Genomic DNA, 25747 nt, shown 5'->3' with positions numbered 1-25747 from the left:
TCCGGAAAAACCATAAAGCATCATGGAGGTTGCTTTCAGCTCGGTGACAGATAAATCCATCTTCTCCAGCGTGGACCGGAATAGTAGGTTTACCGAGCTTCCATTATTGACCAGCACTCTCCTAACCCTCCGATTGGCGAGCTGCACTGCTACGACTAGAGGGTCGTTATGAGGGAACTGGACGTGGCCGACATCTTCTTCAGTAAATATGATTGGTTGCCTTTCCAATCGCCGCTGCTTTGGTAGATGCTGCTCGGGGACAAACTCCACTACATTATGAGCTTTAAGTTCGTTGACGTATCTCTTTTGGGCACCCCTGCTCGTGCCAGCTAGATGGGGACCTCCAGAGATCGTGGAGATCTCTCCTCCTATCACGGGAGGAGGGACGTCCTGATCTACCCGAGACCCGAGCTGACTGACCGAGACTTCCGGAGCTGGATGGCCTGCGGGAACTCTATTCTGCGCATACTGAGCCAAAGGTCCGGCTCTGATGAGGGTTTCAATCTCATCCTTTAGGTGCCTACAATCATCGGTATTGTGGCCAATGTCGTTGTGGAACTGACAGAACTTGGAAGGGTCTCGCTTTCCCTTCTGGTGCTTTAACGGCTCCGGCTTCTTCCAGGGGAGGCGAGTAGAATTTTCTAGGAAGATGTTCTCCCTAGAGTGGGTGAGCTCCGTATAAGTCGCGTAGACCGGCTTAAATTTTTCTACGGACTTGTTCTTCTTTGGGTCGTGCCGGTTGTCCTCGCTGCTCCCCTTTCTCTTGCCTCCACCAAACTGGTTATTCTGCGCAACGGTCTGGGTCGTTGTCACGACCTCCGTTCCCACTCCAGCGGGCTGTTCAGGGACCTGACTGTTCAGGGACCTGGCTGGTCCCTGCAGCTGAGGCTTGCGCCTCCTCCAGGTTGATCCACCCCTGGGCCCTATTTAGGAATTCATTTACGGTGCTGACTCCCTTCCTTTGTATTTCTTTCCAGAGTCCCCCTCCGACGAGGATTCCAGTCCTCAAAGCCATGAGCTTGGAGCTGTCAGCTGTGTCTCTGGCCCGAGCAGCGACGTTCGTGAATCTGCTCAGGTAAGCCTTCAGAGGCTCGTTGGGTTGCTGCCTTACGTTGCCAGGGTGTCGGCCTTGACGCGGGCAGCCTGGGAGGCTCAGAATGCTCTCTTGAAGTCAGTAGAGAAAGTTTTCCACGAGCTGATTGACTGTTTCTTACTCTGTTTGAACCACTGTCTAGCCGCCCCAGTCAAGGTGGAGGGAAATATTAAACACCTCAGCTCGGGGCCAATGTTGTGGGCCATCATCAGGGTATTGAACATACCCAGGTGATCTGACGGATCTCTGTCTCTGTTGAATTTGGACAAGTGTGGCATACGGAAACCAGGCGGATATGCCGTTGCGGCTATGCTGGGGGCGAAGAGCTCAAGTTCGTCCCCTGAATCATATTCGTCTTTTTCTTTTTCTGATAAGAGCTTCCTCATCAGCTCCTCCATCTGAGCCAGGCGCTCAAGGGTTTTGTCCTGATTTCCTTGGTTGTTCTGGGGCTGTTCCACAGCTCCGGATCCATTGTACGTGTTTGGCGGGTTATTGTCCCTCCTATCTTGAGATAGGTTATATGGGACGTTCCCGCTGTCACGTACCTCGGACAGGTCTTCCCTTGGGCGAGCACGGCTGCCGTTTCCCACTGAGTTTCCTCTTTGAGAGTTTAGACGATCTCGGAGGTCGTCCCTCGGGGTGGCTTGAGGACTTTGCACCGAGCTCAAGCATTGGCGCAAGTCTCCGCCAGAAAGGTCACTTCGACGGCTTCCGGTTCAATAGCTCCCATTTGAGAAGCTTGGGGCCCGCCTCTAGGGATGAGGATCCGGGACTTCCCTGGGAGCCCTGCTACAATGGGAAGGCCCTGCAGAAGGTGGATTTCTCCTACTGCACCCATGAGCTGGAATATCTCGGACTGGCTGATGAGGAGACAGATATCTTATCGGTGAAGGAGGATGCCTGACCGGGGATGGAATCCTGGTCCCGTCAGGGCGGATTAGGTTAGGTCGGGGCCGCTCGGTTCTGCCAACCTTCGGGTCCTGTGCTAGGCGGTCTGAGCAGGGTGTAGGACGGCTAGCCGGGACGGGCTGTCGCTGTGAGCCCTCCCCAGATCTCCTTCGCGAATTTCCTCGAGCCCTCCTGGGTGCACTCGAGGGTGGAAGTGAGCTGGGAGTTGAAGTTCGGACTGATCGGCTGTACTGTTGCTCGGCCCTAGGTAGCTCTTCGAAAGTCGTCTCTCGGTGGTGCGATGAGGGAGTAGAGTTTGACGTCGGGGGTCTGACCGACCGGCTAGGCCTGGACTGATTACTCCGGCGGGACTTATGAGTCTCGCCTTGCCTCTTTCTGACGTTAGCGTCGGTTGTAAGAGGGGGTAGTCGGGCCAACACCTCCTGAATCTGCTAGTTAGCTTTCGCCAGTTGACTCCTCAATTGTGCATTCTCCATCTCCACCGCCGTGTAGAAATCTGGGTTCGGATTAGGTGGTCGGGGAGCCAAACTTCCAGTGTCATCTTGGCTTATTGGCTGCTTGCCCAGCCGCTGTTGAACCTCAAGGTTCTGATCATCGGAGATGGCGGCATGATGGGCCTCCTGCCCATCACGTTGGTCTGCCTCGTTACCGTGTCTTGAGCGAGTGACCACCATGGTTGGGTATTTGCGATAGCACCAATCTAACAAGCTCTCAATGAAAGCACCAAACTGTTGACGCGGTTCTTCGCCAACAGGTAATTAATAGAATAAGAGAATGGGATTAGTGCTAAGTAACGAGCCATAACAGATGAATTATCTTAAAATAAAATGGTGATACGAATACTTTTTTAGGTGGTTCAAAGGTTAAAATCCTTCTACTCCACCAACCAATATTATTGCTAGATTTCTGGTATTCTTTACAGGGTATTTCTTTACACAATAGAATCCAACCCTTTGCAACTCCGAGGGTCTCCATATTTATAGAAGAGGGCACCTGGGGGTTGGCAAGGGGGGTCATCCCGTGACCTTCTTACCCATCATGCCACTTCTGTGACATTCATGATTAATTCCTAAAACCTGACAAATGAAGTGTGGCCTAATCAATAGGTAAGGGGGATAATGGGCCGCACGGCCCAACCCAGTCGTGGGTGCCTGAACACGCACGTTTATGCTGTGTGTCCGAGAATTCAGGGATATATCAGACACGTGATGTCTGATATATGCACGTTTACATTGTGTGGTTGACTTTATAAGGGATCATAGCTTCCAACTCAAGCTCGTACCTCGAGCTGGATGTCTTCTTAGCCCGCGGTGTCCATACTTCTGACCTGACTCCTTAGTAACCTTAGTAAGCCTTTGGTTACCTCGAGCTAAAGAGGTGGGACCTGGTAACAGCAGCTCCAGATACATGTCATCCACGCGGCTCATATATAATTATGTTATTTCTCAGCTCGCTAATAGCCCGTGGATAATTAGTGCGTACAAATGGTTTAGGCTGCGTGTAATTAATAGAACTAAGAATCAAGAAATTAGTAATATGTAATATAGAGACCTCAGTAAATCCTATGGAATGTTGATTGAATAATGAAGAGTACCTAAGTCTTCATGCTTTTGAATATTAGTGAAGAAACTCCCATTAGTGGCCATTTTAACTTTTTTTCAGCTGTCAAGTTTGAATTTGTCTACGTTTTCATGCACTCATAATAATTTAACTTCTGTTCACAGGTGGTCCCGCGTGACCTTTTCTCTCTAGGTGGTCCTGGTTTGACCTTTCAGCTTCTGTTGTTTTCTTTCAACTTTACTGTTTCTCAACTTGTATGGAGCCGATTGAGAGTCACAGGTGGATCTGGAAAACATCCTCAATAAAACAGGGTCCCTGTCAGTCGAGGATGCTGAGGAGGAATGGGAGACTATTGAGCCCAGGGATATCATGGGGAAGATGTCTGTGGTGGGAAGAGTGGTAGCCAGGAGAAAGTGCAAGGAGAGTTTCTTAAGAACGAACTTCGGAAGAATATGGGAAACTAAGGTGGGTTGGAATGTGAAGATTCTTGAACAGATGGAAGGGAGCTCGATCGTGGGATTCACGTTTGAGGAGGTTCAACTTCAAAAAAGGGTCATTAATAGGTCTCCATGGTCCTTTAAAGGAGGTATATTGATTGTGGAGGAGTGGCCAGCGTCAGGTAACTGGAGAGATGCACGTCTTGAGCACTTTGAATGCTGGGTTAGAATAACAGGTATCCATCCAAAGGCTTTAACAAAGAACAATATAGCCCAACTGGGAGGTATGGCTGGGACAGTGACAACTATCAAATGGGAAGACCCCCGAATCATCATGATGAAACAAGAAGTGAGAGTCAAGATCAAATACCCCATCAACAGGGTTGCCTTTATGGGGAGATATCTACCAGCAGATGGGGGGAAACATTGGGTTCAATTTAAATTCGATTTTCTTCCCCTACTCTGCTTTTGTTGCGGCCGATGGGGCCACCACAAAAACTCATGCTCCGAGGAACAAGTTATGGTCCACGACCCAATGGGGAATTTGGTTGCCCTATACGGTGGTTGGCTTAACTCAGACGACGAAAGGAAGAACTGTTTCAGTAACACAAAGGGAGAGGTGATAGCCGAAGTTGAAGGGTCGACGGCGTACACGGAGGCCGGAAGTGCCAGGAAAGATAAAGCTAACCAGGGGGCAAAGGAAGTTGATGGGATTGGAAAGGGTACTTTCATGCATGAAGCACCTAAAGGCGCATTGGGGGAAGAGTTTTTACAGCCTCAGACGGCTGCTATGATCAGGGACCAAGGGATGAAACAGAGAGTTGGAGGGAACTTGGGAAATACGAAAGGTAATGCTCCTAGGAAGGACCTTCTGCCCCCTACAGAAAGACATTTCGGAGTCAGACAAACGGGACAGCAGGATGGACAAGTGGCGGCAGGGAAAGTGCATGTCGGGTCAACGGATCTTGAGCTGGTTGACAAGTTCAAAGGATCTAGTGGGCTGGGCATAAGACCTTCTGGGCTTCGGGAGTGTGAAGTGAAGGAACTGGGTCCTCAACCGGAAGGTCTGACCCGAGGGAAAAATCTGGTTAATGAAGAGGGAAAAGGGCACGTGCTGTTGCATGAGAGGACCGTTGAAAGTATTCGGAAGGAAGGATGGAAAAGAATAACAAGAAAGACAAGCCCTGGTAAGGCTTCAGGCCAGGGAAGATACGAGCATACGACAAGCAAGAGGAAAAGTGGAGGGGAGAAGGAGGGGATCATTGAAAGGCTAGAGCGAAGATGCAAGAAACAGGATGGGGACGAGCCAAAGATCGACGAGAGCAACCCCAACCCCTCTTCCCAATTTATGCTGGTTCCCGAGCCTTTCTCAGTCGGAAATGTCTCTCTTCGTTCTGCTCAGTCCAAAGGGAAAGGCCGGAAGAAAAGGTCGATCAAGGAAGAAGCCCGACACAGGGCCATTGGGCTTGGTGTCATCGAACTGAGTGAGAAGTCAGCTACTAATGGAGAAGAGGCAAGAACGAGGATGGAAGAAGGAAAGGCAACACCAGGGGAAAGGTTTCCTAGCTCAGAGGATTCCTCGGCTCCCGCAGATGAAATCGAGTCGGCGCGCCTTGTTGACCAAGGCCGCCGGTCCCAATGAAAATCCTGTGTTGGAATGTGCAGGGGTTGGGGAACCCCTGTACATTCAATATTCTAAAATACCACTGTGTTCGTCTAAAACCAAATATTGTGTTTATCATGGAAAGCAAGCTTGCCCGGAGCCAAGCTGAAAGTGTTACCATTAGATGTGGCTTTGACAATCTGTTTACCGTGGATAGAGCTGGTTTAAGCGGGGGATTGTTGCTAATGTGGAATTCCTCCGTGAAGGTTAGTGTTCGCAGTCATTCAAAATCTCACATTGATACCTTTATACATAAAGAAGAGGAGGTGGGATTCCATTTTACTGGTGTGTATGGGAACCCGGTGACTGGTGACCGCATTCACACTTGGGAGTTATTGTGTCGTCTGGCTGATTCAATCCAGGGGCCATGGATCCTTGGAGGTGATTTTAACGAAATTTTAACGATGGAGGAAAAGTGTGGAGGCAGTTCGCGGAGTGGGGAGGCTATGAGTAGATTTCAGAGAGCGCTGGATTACTGTGCTTTGGACGATATTACCAGACAGGAGAAAACCTTCACGTGGTGTAATGGCCAGAAGGCAAATTTTATCATGGAAAAACTGGACTGTTTGCTGGCTAATGTGGAGTGGAAAGAATTGTTCAGGGACTTCAGGTTATAGTACCTTGACTGGCTGGGCTCTGACCATAAGGCTAGCATTATTGTGTTTGGTGAGGAGGGCCCTTCTATGGAAAAGAGAGGTCAGTTCAAGTCCCGGTTTCACTTCGAGGAGGCCTGGTGCGACAAGACAGAGTGTAAACAGATTATCGAGGAGAAGTGGAATAATGGAGTGGCTTGTAACAACCCCTCTGAACTCAATTTGAAGTCGAAGGATTGTAAGGAGGAGTTAAGGCGATGGAACCATAAGAGGAGGAAGCAAATGAACGATAGCATTGTCGAATCTCAACGAAAAATTAATGATTTATCTATGTCAATGGACCCTGGTAACTGGCAACAGCTCAAGAGAGAGGAAAAACACCTGAACTGTTTACTGGAGAAGAAAGAAGTCTACTGGAGGCAGAGGAGTAGAGCAGTCTGGTTAAAATGTGGAGATCGCAACTCTAGGTATTTCCACCATAAAGCCTCGGCGAGAAAGAAGAAAAATAAGATCGGGGGGCTGCTTGACAAAGAAGGGAACTTTCAGAGTGAAACTGGAAATATCGAAAAAGTGGTAGTTGATTATTTCCAAGACCTGTTCAAATCAACTAGTCCCTCCAATGAATCCATAGATATAGCTATAAGAGGGATACAACCACGAATAACAGAGGATATGAATGAGAACTTGCTAGGCAGGTTCACAGAGGAGGATGTTGTTGCGGCGGTTAGGGGAATGAATCCTATCAAAGCCCCGGGGATCGATGGACTCCCTGCCCTCTTTTATCAGAAATTTTGGAGCTCAGTGAGGGGGGATGTCGTGAGTGTCTGTTTGAAAGCTCTAAATGATAACGCCCCTCTCCATCAGCTCAATGAAACACTGATTACGCTAATTCCGAAGGTGCCTAATGCTAAGAGAGTGGAAGAGTACCGGCCTATTAGCTTGTGCAATGTGGTATACAAAATTGTGTCAAAATGCTTGGTTGATCGTATGAAAAGTTCATTATCGGTGGCTGTCTCGAAGTCTCAAAGTGCTTTCGTGATGGGTAGGATGATACATGATAATGCTATTGTTGGCTATGAAGGGCTACACTGCATGAGGAAGGATCGCTTTGGGAATGGCAAGAAATTGGCTCTAAAACTTGATATGTCTAAGGCGTATGATAGAATCGAATGGAGTTTTGTGGAGCGATTGATGTTAAAGCTGGGATACCACGAAGTATGGGTGAAGAAAATCCTGGGGTGTCTTACGTCAGTCTCCTTTGCCTTCCTGTTGAATGGGGAAGTCAGAGGTAATGTGTCCCCAGGTCGGGGCCTCCGCCAGGGCGACCCCCTCTCTCCCTTCATTTTTGTGCTTTGTACTGAAGCGCTCTCTTGTTTGATATTGGAAGCTGAGCAGAGAAATCTTCTTGAGGGTCTTTGTTTCGGTAGAAGGGGTGTTAGAGTATCCCACTTGTTCTTTGTGGATGACAACATTATGTTTCTAAATGCAAATGCTGATGAATGTAGAGTGCTGAAGGACATCCTTCGGTGCTACACGACCGCCTCGGGACAAAAGGTCAATTTTTGCAAGTCTGAAGTATGTTTCGGCAGCAAGGTTAATGAAGGGACCAAGAAAGAGATAGCAAAGATTTTGGAGGTTAACACTACGAACCAGTTTGAGAGATATTTGGGCTTTCCAGGCTGGTTGGCAGATCAAAGAAGGAGACCTTCAGCTATATCAAAGGCCGAATCTGGAATAAAATTAAGGGATGGAAGAGATCTTTGTTCTCTGCAGCTGGAAAAGAGGTATTGATTAAGGCAGTGGTGCAGGCGATGCCGAATTATACAATGAACTGTTTTAGACTCCCCTTAAACCTGATAAACAGTATTCATAGCATAGCTGCCAAGTTCTGGTGGGGTTCTTCTAAGAAAAGAAGGAGAATTCATTGGTGCAAATGGGAGGTGATGTGCAAAAGAAAGCTCAGAGGAGGTTTAGGATTTAAAGACATGGAGCTCTTCAATAAAGCTATGATCGCTAAACAATGCTGGAGGCTGGTGAAATATCCCGACTCCCTCGTCGCTCAAGTCCTCAAATACAGTTATCATGGTAGCTGTGATTTTCTGCAGGCTAAGTTGGGTGCTGCCCCTTCCTTTATTTGGCGAAGTCTCCTCTGGGGGCGGCAGATTATCGAAGCTGGGGCGCGTTGGAGAATCGGTTCAGGAGAAGAAGTGTGAATTGTTGAAGATAAATGGATTCCTAGGCCTGTGCAGTTCGCTTTTACGGAGCAACCCGAGCTGCCTACGGGACTCAGAGTTATTGATCTGAGGGGAGCTGAGGGGGAGTGGGATGAAAACTTTGTTCGTAGCATCTTCAATAAGGAAGATGCAAGAAGCATCCTTAGTATTATACCAGGGCCCCTGGATTCAAGAGACAAGAGGATATGGCATTACAACCAGAATGGAGAGTATTCGGTGCGTAGTGGATACCAAGTAGCTATCCGGGAGAGAGAAATGGTAGAAAGGTCAGACATGAGCGAAACTGAAAGCTGGTGGAAAAGAGTGTGGGGCCTGAGTGTCCCTCCGAAAATCAAACAATTCTTATGGAAGCTTAGCAACAAGTGGCTTCCCACTAACAGTGTGTTGTTTTGCAGGAAACTCAGGAAAGATTATGACTGCTGCAGGTGCGGGGTGAAATCGCAAAGAGAAGATTGGTATCATGCAATTTGGAACTGCCCAAGAAATAAACAGGTCTGGAAGGTGGCGGGATTCAGCAAGGTCATCAAGAGGAGGAATATGGAAGACCCGATTTCCTTCCTTTCCAGAATTTCTTCTCAGCTTCCCAGAGACAGATTCGGGTTCTTCATTGTCTTAGCGTGGCAATGCTGGAAGAGTCGGAATAATGGTCTATTTAAGAAATGGAACCCGGAGGCTGCTGCATTGGTGGACTGGGCAGCTAACTATCACAATGACTTTGTTCAAAGTCGGGGTGCCAACCCCCACATTAGCACTTCGACCCAGGAAGGGTGGAACGCCCCAGCTGCAAACGAGATTCTGATCAACATGGATGCTGCCACTAACAGGGTCCAAGGCTGCTGTAGCAATGGAGTGGTGATCAGGGACAGCGAGGGAAGGGTTATTGTGTCCAAGAGCACCCTCATAAACTATGCTCACGAACCACTGGTGGCCGAGCTGCTGGCCATTAAGCATGGCATTGATTTGTTTAAGAGCTTAAATCTGCAGGGGGGGTTGATTGTTTCTGATAGCAGCTTAGCAGTGGGCATGCTCAATAGACCTCCAGAAGAGAGTGGAGACCTTGATCTTTTGGTGGCTGAGATTAGAAGGGAAGCAGAGGACCCCAGTATTTTATCTGTTCGGTATGGACCAAGATCGTCGAACACTGTTGCCCATTTGACAGCCAGGCACGCTATTTGTTATCAAGCTTCTGGATGTTGGGACGGTGGGGTTCCCCCCATTGCGTTTCCGGCTCTTGCTGAAGATATGGCTCGTATGGCAGACCGACCCTAGGTGGCTCTGTTTCCTTTTCTTTTGTTTATCTATTGTATTTCCTCTCAAAAAAAAAAAGAATATTAGTGAAGAATTAAAAATGTAATGAACATTATAAAACAACTTAGGATAATAATGGTAATTACGATGTCTCTTTAATGACTTTGTCAAATAAAAAAAAATTAGTGAGGAAGAGATGGAGATAAGAGATAAATATATGCTAATGAGATAAATATATTCAAATTATATATGAATTAATTAGATAGATATTTTTATTTTTTCAATCATAATTTTAAAAAAAAAATAGAAAAAAAATGTATATATATATGTTTTCAAAAGAAGAATAAAAAATGTAAAAAAAATAGAAAATAGAAAGAATATTTTAGAGTAATTTTAGAACTGTCACATCATCTTCTTAATGCTCTATTTTATATAAATATATAGATATATAGATTATAGCATTTCCAATGGAATGCCAAATCGTTATTGTAATGTTATATTTAACACATCTTACAAAAAGTATCACTCCAATAGTATTCTAAAAACTGTATCAAATTTAACACATCAATAAATATTATTTTTTTATTTACCATATTACATTTAATTAATATAATTTAGTACTTGACAATTATTAAACAACAATATATCATTTTTTTTATGACAAATTTTTTAAAGTACATAATTTGAATAATAAAAAAAATTAAATTTTGTACATTCTTAATAAATATTAAATAAATTATTGACTTTTTTTATTAATTTGTATTTTGTGTATTGTAACACAATTATAAATATTAGGTCTAATATAACATTAATTTAGTGCTAAATTTGGCACAAAATTTACATTTGTAGATAATCTCAACAACAAATAAAATGCTTAAAGACGTTTCGTAAAGTATGTTAAAATTACAAACAAGGACCCCACCTGAAAATCAGTGGGACCCAACAAACAATCATATACGTATGTTATCTAATAAATTGATTGTCAATGTTCAAAGATCCCCACTTTAGTACCAAAGACCCGATCGCAACTGATTCCAACCCGATTAACATTTCCACACCTGCTTTTAACTGGACACATCCAAACACAGATGCCATAACAATTAGCCGAAGCAAAAGCCAAAGCAAAGCTTCCACATTCTCTCTCTCTACTACCACACTCCCTACTTTGGAGGATTTCATTAGGCAAAAAAGAAAGTAAGATTTTTTTTCCCAGATGTCATTTCTTTCTTAAGTTAATCATATAAATATACATAGGTTGATGGGTTCTCTTAATTTGTATTCGTGTGTTCTCATATTTTACAACTTTAAAGCGATTCTGGGTAATGTTCATAGATCTAATAATTGTTTTCGACATATCTGTTCAATATTTATCTTTGGTGAAAGAACGTTCTTTTCTTGTTTTTTTTTTAAATAATAATTTTAGCCTCTGTTTGATTTTAATTTTTTGATCCACTTTTTTTTTTTCCCTTTTCCTGAACTTGGGTTTATTGCTTGATTTTACGTCTTTTTGCGTTCTTTTAATAGATGATATAAATTAGGTGATTTTTGGGTTATTTGTGCAAAGATATCATGTTTGGGGTTAGACTGTTAAATCTTTATTTTTTTATTCATCTCTTTGTTTTCTTTAACATAAATATCAAAAAAAAAAACAAATTGTATTTATGGATTAGTTTTGCTGCTTTGACTGTATGATTTCCAAAGAACAAAAGACAATTTTTTGACTCAACTATTGAATTATTCTAGTTTTAACTCTTTTTTTGTTAAAAAAACATCCCTTTGACTAGTTAGTTTTGTGTTATAAAAACTGTATTAACATCTTTGTGAAAATGGTGTAATATTATATTTTCTTCTATTTGAAGATTATTAATACGTCGATTTGAAGATAAATTATTAATATGGCTCATGATACTTGGAGTTACTTTCCTTCTGTATACATTTTTTTTTTCTCAACACTATCAACTTTGTTTACGTTTATATTAATAATCACAAGGACAAATAGAAAATGACAAAATAAAACATGTATTATTGGAGCTGATAGCTATAAAACATGTTATAGAGGATGAGAATGACTCTAAAGTATGATGAGCCTCCAATAATGTGTAATCTGGCGAAACATAGTAAAATGATTATTTTCACAAAAATTGTAATAGTTCAAGGGGTGATTTTATAATACAAAAAAAAGATAAGGTGGAAAACTAGAGAAATTTGTCATTTCTTCCTTTCTAATTGGGTCTGGTTTTTGTATTATCCTATTGTTTAGTCATATTTACACATCAATATTTAGCATTCTCAGTTTTATAAAATTTGTACGCATATATCATAAACTATCATAAACGTTGTCTTATTCTACGTGGGTTTTCAAAATAATTGTCTGTTCTTTCTGGTCATGAAGCGATACATGCCTCTTTAACCATTTGAATGGATTGCTACTTCACGAGTTTTATTCCTCTAGTTTATCTTTTCTTGGAGTTCTTTGATTTGGTTTGTCAGCGTGTGTTTTTCTTCAAAATAAAGTTAATTCAATATAATGCAATCTGACTGTTGAGTTGTTGACCCTTTCAGGTGCATACAAATGGAAGGTACTGTTGTTAGAAGGGTGATTCCATCAGACAATAGTTGTCTTTTCAATGCAGTTGGGTAAGCTTCAGAACCAGCATATACATTCTGGTCTATCTACCATTTTATTGTTGTGAATGGCAGAAAATACAAAAGAATTAATATTAATCTATCATCATTTTCATTTTCAGGTATGTTATGGACCATGACAAACTAAAAGCTCCAGAATTGAGACAGGTTGTTGGCTATGATTACAAACAGAGACGGAGGCACATTTTCTTTTCAAGAAAAACAATTTCTTATAAAATATGTATTCTTTTTTCTTCTATAGATAAACGTACTTAACCTTCCCTAATATTTTAAAATTCTTAAAAGACTCCTCACTTGAAACCTGACTCCGTGCCTGATTACATATATGTTTCTACTTCCATAATAAGCACGAAATGACCTATATTGCCTTTTATATTTCTTATATTTGTTATTTCTTTCCTTTTTTTTGAAGGTTATAGCTGCAACTGTGGCAAGTGATCCAACAAAGTATTCGGAAGCATTTCTTGGAAAGCCAAATGAAGAGTATTGTGGGTGGATTCTCGACTCAGATAAGTGGGGTGGTAAGTTGAATTCCATGATTTAAATCGAATATGAATTGTAGTGTCAACATATTATAACTAGAACATTAAGAAACAAATCACAGCTGCTCCTTGTCCTTGGAGTTCTTTAAAACTTTTAGGGTGCGTTTGATGCGTCATATCATCTCGTATTGTATTGTATAGTATTATATTAAATTGTATAGTATATTTTTATATAGTACCATGATTGATATTGACTTGTATTTACATATAATATATACAACATTTTAATAAAATTTAATATCAAACATAGTACTACATAAAAAATATGCTATACAATACAATTTAATATAATACTATACTATATAATACAATAATACGGGGTACCAAACAAAGTTGTTGTGCTACACTTAGGGCTTGTTTGGGATTATTTTGAAAGCACTTCTATAGTCTAAAAGATACTTTTAAGAGTGTGGATGAATTTTTAAAAATGGCTTTTGTGTTTGGAAACTCTTGTTTTAGAAGCAAGTGTCTGCAGCTTCTTCCGGAAGATTTTTAAATAAATAAAGGACTTGTTTGTGCTAATAAGTAAAAGTTTAATTTTATTAGTTACTGTTTTGGTATTCTACTTAAAAAGAGTTTTCCAAATCACAAAAGTATGTTTTAATGTAATTTTTTATATTAATACAAGGATAAAATAAGAAATCTTTTAAAATTTAATTAAAACTTTTTTTATGGTTTTTTAAAAGATGGTGACTTCTTTAGAAAGAGTTTCCAAACACAAAAAGTATTTTCGAAAATTCATCCAAATACTCTCTAAAGTAACTTTTAGGGTTTGAAATGCTTTCAAAGTCATCCCAAACAAACCCATAAAAGTTATTTTGGATTCTAATGAAATTCATATATTTCTTAGTTTATTCTTTTCTAAATATATGGAAGCACTTTTTTTTTAATTATTATTTGAAAATTTTCTTTAAAGTATACTATTCAAACAATAACTAATTTTTTTTACTTCTCATTTCTTACTATTTATGTCTAGCAGGTCTTTAAGTGATCAAGTTAATTTGTCTTTACAATACTTAAAAACATGTGTCTAATTTTTTAGCTGTGAAGAAAAAGAGGCTAATTCTGGCTATAGAATGAGTATCTTAGTATTTCGAAGTAGCTTTGATAAGATTTTGAAGTAGTATTTAGATCTCTAGATTATTGGCCTGTTCTTAAATTTGTGAAAGCACTGAACTTTTGACCCGTGAAATCAGCGTCGCAGTTTATACTTATCCTAATGTTAAATTGAAGATTCTCTTTCTTTATATGGTGATCTTTGTCACCATTAAGCACTACAATATTCTTACTTGGCTTACTTACATCTTAATGTACCATCAAGGTGCCATTGAGTTGTCAATATTAGCTGAATACTATGGACGTGAGATCGCGGCATATGATATCCAAACCACACGATGTGATTTGTATGGACAGGTGAACATTTGGAATGAGTTCTTTTACATACATCTAATCTTTGTCAGCTTGCCATTGCTGAAGTGTTTCTACTTGTTTCATTTGGGATACTATTTGACAGGAAATGAGGTACTTTGAGCGGGTCATGCTGATCTATGATGGACTTCACTATGATGCTTTAGCTGTACGTATAGAATTCAGTTTATTTTATCATATTCTTATATCTTTCTATCACCGAATTTTGGAGGGACTACAAAGAAGGTTTTTGGCCTACTCTTTGCCCAACCTCTATATTCTTTCAATTATTGCAGTGCAGTTTTCAGGACGCGGGGAAAATTGGATTTTTTCCAATTTTGTTCATTCTTCTTTCCATGAGCAATATATCTGTGGCAATGGTTTTACATGTGAGCTAACCACTCAAAGGGTCAGTTGGCTTCTTCTAACTTTACATATCTTGATTTATCAGATGTCTCCCTTTGAAGGAGCACCAGAGGAGTTCGATCAGACTATTTTTTCTGTACAACTGGACAGAACTATTGGTCTAGTTGAAGGGATTGCTCTTAACTTTGTAAAGGAGCAACAAAGGTAAGTACTACATGTCTACACCTCTCTTACCATTGAATTGACCAGTAAACTTGTGCAAAATGGTGAGAACTAATCACTTTCACTATTTTTATATTTTTTGATACTATTTGTACAACCTAGGACTAGAAATATATATAAGATATACAAGAATAACTACATTAATCACAGAAATAGGAATCGATTCCTATCTTAGGAAACCCAAAGATCAAACATTAATACCCTATTTTTTTCTAACTGTCAACACTCCCCCTCAAGCTGGACTATAGATATTGATGAGTCCAAGCTTGTTTACAAGAAAATCAAATGCTTGTTCAGATAATCCCTTTGTGAGAATATCAGCTAGTTGTTGATCAGTATGCACATATCTAATGCCGATAATTCCTTCATCAATTTTTTCTTTAATGAAGTGACGGTCAACTTCCATGTGTTTGGTTCTATCACGATGTTATAGGATTATGTGCAATGCTGATAGTAGATTGGTTGTCACAATAGAGCTGAATAGGAGTTTCATATTCAATCTTCAATTCTTCTAGTAGACGTTTGATCCATATAGCTTCACACACTCCATGTGCCATGACTCTATACTCTGCTTCTATACTGCTTCTTGCGACCACGGTTTGCTTACTTTGCCATGTGACCACATTCCCCCATACCATTGTGCAATATCCAGATGTAGATTTTCTATCATCAACTGAATCCATTCAGTCTGCATCTGTGAACACTTCAACCTTTCTCTCAGTTGTCTTGTGAACACTTCAACCTTTCTCTCAGTTGTCTTCCTGAGAAAGAGGCCCTTTCCTGATGTTTGCTTGAGATATTTCAGAATTCTATACACTGCATTGAGATGTCCCTGACACGGATCATGCATGTATTGACTGACTAGATTCACTGGAAAAGCAATGTTGGGTGTAGTATGTGAGAGGTAGATGAGTTTTCCTACCAGCTGTTGGTACTTCTCCTTGTCAACTGGACTTCCTTCAAACATTTTTCTTTTGTCTCCGAGCTCAATTGGAGTTTTGCTGGGCCTGCTTCCGAGCATGCCTGTCTCCTTTAGAAGATCTAGAGTGTATTTTCTCAGGGACACGGAAATACCTTTTTAACTTCTAGCAAATTCCATACCCAGAAAATATTTGAGAGCACTGAGATCTTTGACTTCGAACTTCTTTGCCAACATTTCTTTGATTGAGTTTATCTCCTCAGTGTGATTACCAGTGATAATTATGTCATCAACATATACGATTAGTACCACAAATTTTCCACTTCCTAAGTGTTTGACAAAGAGTGTGATCAGTCTGGCCTTGTATGTATCCAAGCCCTTTGACAACTTTCATGAAACGATGGAACCATGCTCGAGGAGATTGTTTCAAGCCATAGAGTGATTTGTTCAGTTTGCAGACTGTGGTTGTCTTGAGAGATTCTTCAAATCCCAGAGGCTGAATCATATACACTTCTTCTTCAAGTTCCCCATTCAAGAATGCATTCTTTACATCAAGTTGATGCAATTCCCAATCCATGTTAACAGCTAGCGAGAGTAGAACTCGTATAGTGTTGAGTTTGGCAACTGGAGTGAATGTTTCCGTGTAGTCAATTCTATAGGTTTGAGTGAACCCCTTGGCAACTAATTGAGCTTTGTTCCTCTCAATAGATCCATTTGCATTGTATTTGACGGTGAACACATATTTGCACCCTATTACCTTCTTGTATGGTGGTAACTCCACTAATTTCCTCATTCCATTATTAAGTGTTCTTATTTCTTCAAGCACTGCTGCTTTCCACTGGGGAGAATTATGTGCTTCTTCGATATTCTTGGAAATCACAACATTTGATAGACTCGAGGTGAAAGCTTTAAATGGAGATGACAATTTTGAGTAAGAAATGAACTTTGAAATGGCGTATTGGGTGCATGATTTGGCTCCTTTCCTCAATGCAATAGGCATATCTAGATCTGACTGTTTGTTAGATGGGACAATACCTAGATCTTTTGAGGGAAGTGGTTCCATTACCGGATTGGGCGTTTGACTGTGCTGAGGATTTGTAACTTGTTTATTTTTTTCTCTCCTGGAATACTCCCGAATCTCTTGATGTACGTTTTGGTCTTGAGGATGTCCTTCTGATTCAGTGATTTTAGGAGAGGTTGTTGGATTTTCTGGAGAGATAGTTGGATTTCCTTGTTCAGGAGGGAAAGTTTGGATATCTGGTTCAGAAGAAAGTAGAGTGGAAGAGGTAAATGGAAAAGGAGTGGCTAAGTGTAATTCTAACCCCCACGACCACTGAGCTTCTTGCTGGTGATGGTTGAACTCCCTAGAAGCGATGTGGGAGTGAAGTAAGGAGTATCCTCAAAAAATGTGACGTCACATGAGATAATGTTTTTTTGGTGAAGGGACAATCACACCAATAACCTTTTTGGGTAGGAGAGTAACCCAAAAACACAGTCTTAATGGCTCTAGGATCAAATTTACTCCGATGGTGGGAGTGAACATGCACAAAGGCAGTACAACCAAATACTTTAACGGGTAGATTATTTGTAGAGATGTGAGGATGTAGAGATCGAAGAACAGAATATGGTGTTTTGAACTGAAGGGGTCGACTAGGGAGGTGATTAATGAGATAAGCAGCGGTAAGGATAGCGTCACCCCAAAGATATCTAGGGACATGCATAGTAAACATAAGAGCACGAGCTACTTCTAAGAGATGACGATTTTTGCGTTCAGCAACTCTATTCTGTTGAGGAGTATCAACACACGAGCTTTGATGGACAATCCCATTTTTGAGAAGATAGGGACCAAGGGTGGTATTGAAATATTCAGTACCATTATCACTACGAAGTATTCTTATAGATGTTTGGTATTGTGTTTGGATCATTTGATGAAAGTTCTGAAAAACTTGGCTTGTTTCAGATTTACTTTTAAGAAGATAGAACCAAGTGAGACGTGTGTGATCATCGATAAAAGAGAAACCATCGCTTACCATGAGAAGTATTGACCTTGGAAGGTCACCATATGTCACTATGAATGAGAGAGAATGGGTTGGAAGGTGTATAAATTTTGTGAAGGAACGAAACACGCGTGTGCTTGGCAAATTGATAAAAATCACAATGGAAATCAGTAATATTCTTATTGACAAAAAAAGATGGGAATAATTGTTTTAACTATAAAAAACTTGGATGCCCAAGTCGACAATGTCATAACATAATTGTTTTTGAAACAAAGTTTGAAACAAAAGAAGAAATTGAACAAGAATTAGAAACAGAACTTGAACCCAAACGTAGTAGAGAAGAGAACTCTTTAACTGGATGCTGCCTTTCAAAGAAATAAAGTCCATTACAAACCCTAGCACTGCCAATCATCCTCTCCGATGATAGATCTTGAAATTGACACAAATTTAGCGAAGCAATGATTATTATTGGTTAATTTGTGGACAGAGATTAAATTGCATTGCAAAGAAGGAACATAAAGTACTGATTTAAGAATGAGATCAGCAGATGACTAAATAGTGCCTATTCTAACAATAGGAGAGTGGGTGTCGTTTGCAATTGTGACACTAGATTTAGTGGAACATGGAGAATAAGTATCAAACAAATGTGGTAAACCTGTCATGTGAGCAGTGGTGCCTGAATTGATGATCCATGGTGTGTTGGAGGTGGAAGAAAAATTACCAGAGCGTGCAACAGAGGCACAATGAGTCTCAGACCCGGAACTGGGGTTCATGGATGATTGACTCAATAGACTGATTAGGCTATAAAGAGAGCCCATAGACCCATTGGGCTGAGTGTGGGTTAGGGTTACTTTCATTTGGTTGGGTTGAGTGAGGCCCAATAGTTTGAGAGGTAATTTCATAACTGTTAGACATCTTAGTGAGATTGGCGGCTGTGAGGGAGAGGGCACCTGAGGAGAATTGGTTGAGACCTTCGGAGAACTGCCTGGGGTTGTGCGACGCCGGAATGTTGACTGGAGACGATGCTGGAGTGGAGCGACTGGGGTCGGATTGGGCTGGCCGAGGACTTGTTGAGGGTGCGTCGTGGCTGGTCGTCCGAGGGCTTCTGCAGTTGGGCTGACTGTGTGATTGGATGTCGGACTGGTACTTGTTGAGATCGGTGACTCAAAAAGATTTGCCGGAAAAAATGGCAGTTGCTGGAATGGACAGAGAGGATTGGAGAGGAGCCTTACAACTCTGATACCATGTGCAAAATGGTGAGAACTAATCACCTTCACTATCTTTTTATTTTCTGATACTTTTTGTACAACCTAGGACTAGAAATATATATATAGGATATACAAAAATAACTACATTAATCACAGAAATAAGAATCGATTCCTATTATTAGGAAACCCAAAGATCAAACATTAATACCCTATTTTTTTTTAACCGTCAACAAAACTATTATTTAGTTTTTATTCTAGATGTACATGCCACACCTTTTTATTTATTTTTTGGTAATAGATGTACATACCACACTAGATTACTCTACTCTTCAACCTCAAGAACATATTATCAAACAAAAAATTTCCATCCTTTTCTTTCAAAATATTTTGTTAAATTCAATGCGATCTTTGTTTTGGCTATTTAGCTTTGGATTATAGTTTGATAGACCTCTCCATAAGGTTAGCTGATGTGAGGTGTACAGGGAACGACTAATTCAGTTGGTTGCTTGGTGGCTGAGATTGTTGGTTTGGGGTGTTTAGTAAGTTTGTTGTTAGTAGATTATACAACCAAAATGATTATCGGTGGTTAGGTAATTGAATTCTTTGACTGATTGGAGAGTGACTATCTCGAGTTAGCTATGGTGACTGTTGTTTGTCGACTATTCTCTGTTTTAGAGATTAGAACTGAACAATAAAGAGGTTTCTTAGGAGAAGTTCTAGCAGAATTCTATCATAGTTTTGACTGAAAATTGGAATCTTTGCACAATCATGTATTAACTTATGCATATGTATGTAGAATATACATCATATGATTCATTATATTGCCTGAATTTTCCTCCAAATTCCCAGGAAAAGGAGTTTCACAGACACCTCTAACTTCACGTTGCGCTGTGGGGTATGCCAAATCGGAGTGAAGGGCCAAAAGGTCTATATAACTTCCATCAAATTTGGGTTGTCTATATAACTTCCATTCTCAATGGCTTTTGATTTCACTAGTATCTTGATGTTTTGATTCTTCTTACGTAAATTTCAGGAGGCTGTTGAGCATGCAAGGGCTACAGGCCATGCCAACTTCCAAGAATACAGATGACAAACTCTTGAAAATAAAAGAACCAGAATCAAGAGAGTAGGAACAGTGGCACTGCAATGGGCTTATTTCTACTGGGATTTACTCAGTTGTGTTCTTTCACTACTCATACACAGAATTTTCAATTTTTATACATAGTCATTTAAAAATCATTTGTTTGGTTGTATTTAACCATGGAAAATGAAACCACAGACGATCATTCATTTGTTGTATTTGATATTTGAGCAATTTTCTCACTCAAGTGAGAAACCGATAATATTCTCGATTCTACTTCTTTGATTGAATTGTTATCTCATTAGTGTCCTAGAGGCACCTAATAGTAGAGGAAAACGGGTAGAAACAACATTATTGTCAAGCAAGCTTCTGATGGTATTTTGAATCTTCTTTTATCTCATTAGATAAGTAATTAAAACCAGTCTTTAGTCTTATTAGATATGATTAATTGGTGTCAAAACTTGAGTTAAACTGTAAAGAAATATAAATTTTGGATACAAAAAAATATAAGAAAATTAACATAATTTGCATGGTTTTTGCCTGATTATTATGCTCAAGAATTACAGCAGGCCAGCATTAGTTTTTCATCTTCCATATTCTATAAGAAACTGCAAGAATCCCTCGTAATAATAGTACAGATTACAGAGAAGAGAATGTTATCAATTTTAGTCTTCACCATGAATTTCCTTTCCTCAGTAGCGATAGTGTCCTGAAGACTTGACAATTTAATGATACAACAAATAATGACTTGCTTTTCCGAGAAAATAATGAACCTTCTTGCTAATGGAAGAAGACTACCTGGCCATTCTACAGAGCACTATTATTCTCCAGCTCGTTAGGTCTTAACAAAAAGAAATAGAATATCAGCACACACAATCAGTTGCGGGAAAACTGGAGAGAAAGAAGCAAGTGTAGGGGGCCAATTGTGTGTTGGGTTTTATTCCTAGGCTCAAGGCTCCTGAACCCAATGATGATCACCGGTTAGCAGATTCATTTGGAAGAACCACTCCCACAGCCAGAAATGAAACAACATATTTTCCTCCTGTTTATGTTGGTAATTTTCATGATCAAGCTGTGCCAGCTTAGTACTAGATCTTTTGTTTGAGAACATGACGCAACTGGAGTTTTTGACTTTCCATTCTTGCCTCTAAAAGCTTTGCCTTTAAACTGTGCTTCTGTACGCTGCGAGGAATACATCCTTTCATTCCTCGAATGTGAGAATTCCCAGAGTCAGGAGAGCTCCATTGCCCTGGCAAATCCGAAGGGCTAAACCCCCCTTTCCCTGAGCCTCTATCTGGAGACATGGTACCTGCATTAGACAGCCTTCCATTTGGAAGTCGGCCATTTATTCCCTCTACCGAGATTATCTTGTAATTTTCTCCATTGTTTGAGACAGATCTCCAAAGCCTTGTTATCGAGGATCCTTTCCTAAATTGCTTTGTAGGTACTGAACAGACTTCACTGATCTCAGTGATTGGTGTTTCATTACCAACATTGTCTTCCCATTCTGTTACACTCCCTGAAACATTACTATCTCGAAGATTCTTGTTGACAGATGGGGCACTTCCACTTCCGTCTGGTGAATAGCTCGAGCCCTGGTCCTCAGCATGGCTTACAGTTTCCCATCCACTTTCATCTTCTTCTATATCACCATTATGATCAGCAAGCACCATAAGATGTCCTTTAATACAGTTCTTACTAATCCCATTAACTTCAGGACTAACAGTATGAATTCTAGAGGCATGGCTTACAGGACTGTAAGCAACACATGGTTCAATCTCCCTTTCATTTGATTCACCAAAATTAACTTCTTCAAAAACAGAAAAGATATCATCAGGGTTGGGAGGCTCATACGAAAAATCCTTGATTTCTTGAATATTTACAGAAGCAGCAGCCTGTCGAAGCAACTCTGCTTCTTTCATCTCCTTCACATCTGGGGTTGTACTTCTTAACTCAAAAAATTTCTCCAGATCTGCTACAAGTTTGTTCATATAAGAATACTTCTCTTCAACTGCAACCTTTGCATCAACGAGCTTCATTTGAACACGTTCTTCACGCCAGACCTCAGCCATCTGCAGCATCTTCCTTTCTTCTTCAACTTCCTCTCTGAGCTTCATGGACTCTCTCTTCAATGCTTCAACTTCAGCTTTGTCTTCTCCAATTTCCTTGGCAAGCTCATCACATACTTCCTCAATTAATTCTCTGGCCTTTCTTTCTTTATCATAATCCTGTAGAAAACGCTTTGCTGACAACTTGGCATCAGCGAGCTCATTGACCAATTTAGAATTTAAAATTTCAATTCTTTGGCGATTCTTCCTTTCTCGATTTAACTCTGCTTTCAGGTCATCAATAAATGCACGAATTTTGTCATGCTCTCTGCTCCGCCATGAGGCCTTTTCCTCACTAACCTTCCTTAAGAAGTGCTCGAGTTTCTTTTTTGAGGATCGTCGTTCGGTCTCAAGCTCCTGAATGCGAGCATGAGCCTGCTCTAGTTCAGCCTCAAGTGCAGACATCACAGATACAGCACTAACTTGTTGATCAAGCAGCTTCATTTGTCGGTAAATCTGGAGCGCTTCATCAGATGTTTTTAAGCACACAGGATCCCACTTTGTTGCTCCTTCCATGGCAGTGTTGGGAAACTGAAAAGAAGGCTGAAGCTAAAAAAATAAAAGGAGAAGAGAAGGAAAAAAAAAAGATCTAAGATTAGAATTTCAGAACATGAAAGAAAATGGTTTCTTTCTTCCTAATCATTTATAACATCAAGGAAGGAAATAATTTCATTTGCTATGGAAAATAGATAATTGTTTACAGATACTTATGAATAAAAGTTACAAATACTTATGAATAAAAGTGCATCAAAACAATGTCAGGACTTTAGTATTTACACTGATTGAGCAAAGCAAACATAATTGTTAGCATGAACGATTAAGATGATTAAAAAAACCCTCGATTCAAAAAATGCAAATCATTTGAGACGATGTAAGGGTTTTGTTTTCCGTCTCTAATCCATTTGGCATGATCCAGATCTATTAATTCATAGATTTGCACAAGCTTCAATTAGGAAACAAAACTAAAATGTACCTTGCAAAACATTCCATTCCTCGAAGAAGAACTGGGGCTCTGTAGGTACTCCTTTGCTTCAGAACCATGTGCCTTGTTACTGCGAGGGTGGACAAAAGATAACCCAACATGGCCAACTCCGGGCGGCTGCAGGGAAAGAACAAAAAATCAATTCAATTCTTCAGATATAACAGCCAAAAACCTTCAATGGATAAAGTGGCCTATTATTTAGTATTGCCTAAACTAATATTGGATTGGAATTTTCAAACCTAACTTACTATCGCCAGATAAACTTCCACAGATTTAGTCACCGTTAGCAACTTTATTTCTCTGATCAAGTACGCATACATATTTCTCAAACCTCAACCAAAAAAACAAAAATTGGTAGGGTGGGGGGGTGCCAAGAACCCTAAGAATTAATATTTCGTCCTGGTGAAATAAAACTAACCAATAAAGGGTTCGAAGAACACTTCGTTCTTTGGTACCTGAGAACGCAAATCTTGATTTTAAGAGACTATCAAGTACTTTTCTATAAAAAGCTTGATCCACAATGCTAATTTCTAAAAGCCAAAAGGAAAAAGAAAGAAGGAAAAAATCACATCAAACAAAACCCAAGCTTGAAGATCACTCACAAGTCACAACCATTCTTAGTAAGCATCTTTAAATTTACAAAACCTATACAATATATCACTATATCAAGAAGTCTCCCTCTTTAGTAAAATATGGGGAAAAAAAGTCAAGGTTGAATCATCTTAGGTCAACAATGCTTAAAGATCGCACATTTAATCAAACCTTCCACCTACGAACACCCAAAAGTTCAGATCTTTGAAAACCAAAAAATCCAGAACCCTTAATTAGCAACATTCCCAAAGATGATTTATAGCTCAAACTTACCTGAAACCCTAGCTGACCCCTCCTTTTGCCACCGGACGAAGTCACCTCCGGCAACTGCAGCCGCCAAAGTCCAGCGGCGAGCTTCCTCGCCGAGACCGCCGCTTCCCTTTCCCTCCTACCTTTCCGGCCATGTCTCCGACCATCCTCAACCTTCTCGTCCTCCTCTAGAGCCTCACTCTCATCCTTCACTCTCTCCACAACATCATCGATCTTCCACTTCAATAAGGGCGTCTCCGGCCGGCTCCGCCTCCCATTCGAAGCTCCGGTTATCTTGACCCTACCGAAGCCAGGCGTACGTGGCTTTCTCCTGGCGGGTTTTCGGGTACTGGGTTTGGGCTGAAGATCCGAATCCGTTCGTGGGTTTATACCCTTGGTTGAAAGGGTAGCCGGGAATGCTGCCGCTAGGTGGGACTTGCCGGATACCTTCATCTTCTCCGGCGAGATTCAGCCATTTAGCTATAGAGAGAGAGAGAGAGAAGGAAAGAATGAAAGACAGGTCTAGCAAGCAAATGGGTCGTGTTGGTTCTTCGTGATGTGTGTGCTAGTGTGAAATGGCGGAAGAGGAAAGTACAGAACAGAAGAGATAAAGAGAGAGAAAGGAGCTCAGAGGTGAATGTTGAGAGAGAAAGAGAAAGTTTCGTTCCAGGGATTTCTGCTGAAGAAAATGACGCTTGTACAAAGATATACTAATATACACAAAACATACGATTCATATACGTACATATACAATGGTGTACGCTAGCTATACCTCATCCCCTGTAATTTTGTACGGTCAACGTAAGTATCCCTGTAATATAGTTTATTCATCTTTTTTCTTTTTTATGGGATCCCAGACGACGTCGTTTTGGCTTAGAAAAAGCAAAGTTGCGAATTAAATCATTAGTGTACGAAGCGACGTCGTAATTTTATTGTGTAAAAAGACCACTATCATTAATATCACAAAAATTTCTGGCTGTTTCTATAAATGATTATTATTTTTAGTGTATTAATTATGATCTTTTCAGTTTCACAACATGTGAGCATTTTTTTCAATTATTATATGAGATCTTTTTAATTTATTTATATGCTTTTTTATCGTTAGGATTTTGGACCATGCAAATAAAGGAAGAGGTCGTATGAAAAGTAAAGTTTTTTTTATTTATTTAATAAAATTAAAAAATAATAAAGTATAGGGTTAGGAGGAGCCTTTAAAGCTTCAATTCTCAAACTCTCTCGTTTATTTGTTTTTATTTTATTATTTGCTATCAAGCGTTTATTTATGATGTGAAAGATGGATTCTTAAGCACAAATCATGTGTACACTTAAAAACAAAACAATATTTCAATTCTCAATATTCGTTCTCATAAATTTTAGTGCAGGGTCCTACATGTTTATTTTTTCTTAATCAAATTTAAATACATTTAAAACGTACGAAAGATCATTACATCAAAATTATTATTTAGTAGCCACGTACTAACAAAGGGCTAATTAAAATCCTTACATATGTTTATATTTATTATATATATGTTTTTTTTTTCTTTTATTGCTTTACCTATCCATTTAATAGTCATTTTAAGTAAAAAAAAAAAATACTATAATATAAACTTTGTTATATAAATAACCTTTCAAAATTATATTGGACAAAAATCTACTCCCAATTTCTCTACTCTATTTTTAAAATACGTGGCC

At 40.1% G+C, this 25747-nt stretch overlaps 2 protein-coding genes across 2 annotated transcripts; one reads left to right on the top strand and one right to left on the bottom strand.

Moving 5' to 3' along the window:
• Positions 1-10777: 10777 nt before the first annotated feature.
• On the top strand, positions 10778-20415 carry LOC133782442 (OVARIAN TUMOR DOMAIN-containing deubiquitinating enzyme 2). The gene is made up of 9 exons (XM_062221752.1): positions 10778-10931; positions 12300-12374; positions 12485-12530; positions 12796-12904; positions 14247-14338; positions 14439-14501; positions 14784-14902; positions 19894-19969; positions 20078-20415. Exons 2-9 carry the CDS (start codon positions 12310-12312, stop codon positions 20132-20134), a joined length of 627 nt encoding a protein of 208 aa, XP_062077736.1. The 5' UTR covers positions 10778-10931; positions 12300-12309; the 3' UTR covers positions 20135-20415.
• A 225-nt stretch (positions 20416-20640) lies between these two features.
• On the bottom strand, positions 20641-24730 carry LOC133782441 (uncharacterized). The gene is made up of 3 exons (XM_062221751.1): positions 24080-24730; positions 23207-23332; positions 20641-22782 (listed from the first exon to the last, which is right to left on the bottom strand). Exons 1-3 carry the CDS (start codon positions 24506-24508, stop codon positions 21214-21216), a joined length of 2124 nt encoding a protein of 707 aa, XP_062077735.1. The 5' UTR covers positions 24509-24730; the 3' UTR covers positions 20641-21213.
• Between the last annotated feature and the right edge of the window lie 1017 nt (positions 24731-25747).

Source organism: Humulus lupulus, chromosome 6 (assembly GCF_963169125.1).
Source record: "Humulus lupulus chromosome 6, drHumLupu1.1, whole genome shotgun sequence".
Lineage (NCBI taxonomy): Eukaryota > Viridiplantae > Streptophyta > Magnoliopsida > Rosales > Cannabaceae > Humulus > Humulus lupulus.
The sequence above is the reverse complement of the archived record's forward strand: the minus strand, read 5'-3'. Positions and strand labels throughout refer to the sequence as shown.

Coding starts and splice junctions, on each gene's coding strand:
- LOC133782442 (XM_062221752.1), top strand. CDS start 12,310: ATGGAAGGTACTGTTGTTAGAAGGGTGATTCCATCAGACAATAGTTGT. Junction 14,339..14,438: donor GATGTGATTTGTATGGACAG/GTGAACATTTGG, acceptor ACTATTTGACAG/GAAATGAGGTACTTTGAGCG. Junction 19,970..20,077: donor TCGGAGTGAAGGGCCAAAAG/GTCTATATAACT, acceptor CGTAAATTTCAG/GAGGCTGTTGAGCATGCAAG.
- LOC133782441 (XM_062221751.1), bottom strand. CDS start 24,508: ATGAAGGTATCCGGCAAGTCCCACCTAGCGGCAGCATTCCCGGCTACC. Junction 23,333..24,079: donor GGGGTCAGCTAGGGTTTCAG/GTAAGTTTGAGC, acceptor CTTTCCCTGCAG/CCGCCCGGAGTTGGCCATGT. Junction 22,783..23,206: donor GGAATGGAATGTTTTGCAAG/GTACATTTTAGT, acceptor TTATTTTTTTAG/CTTCAGCCTTCTTTTCAGTT.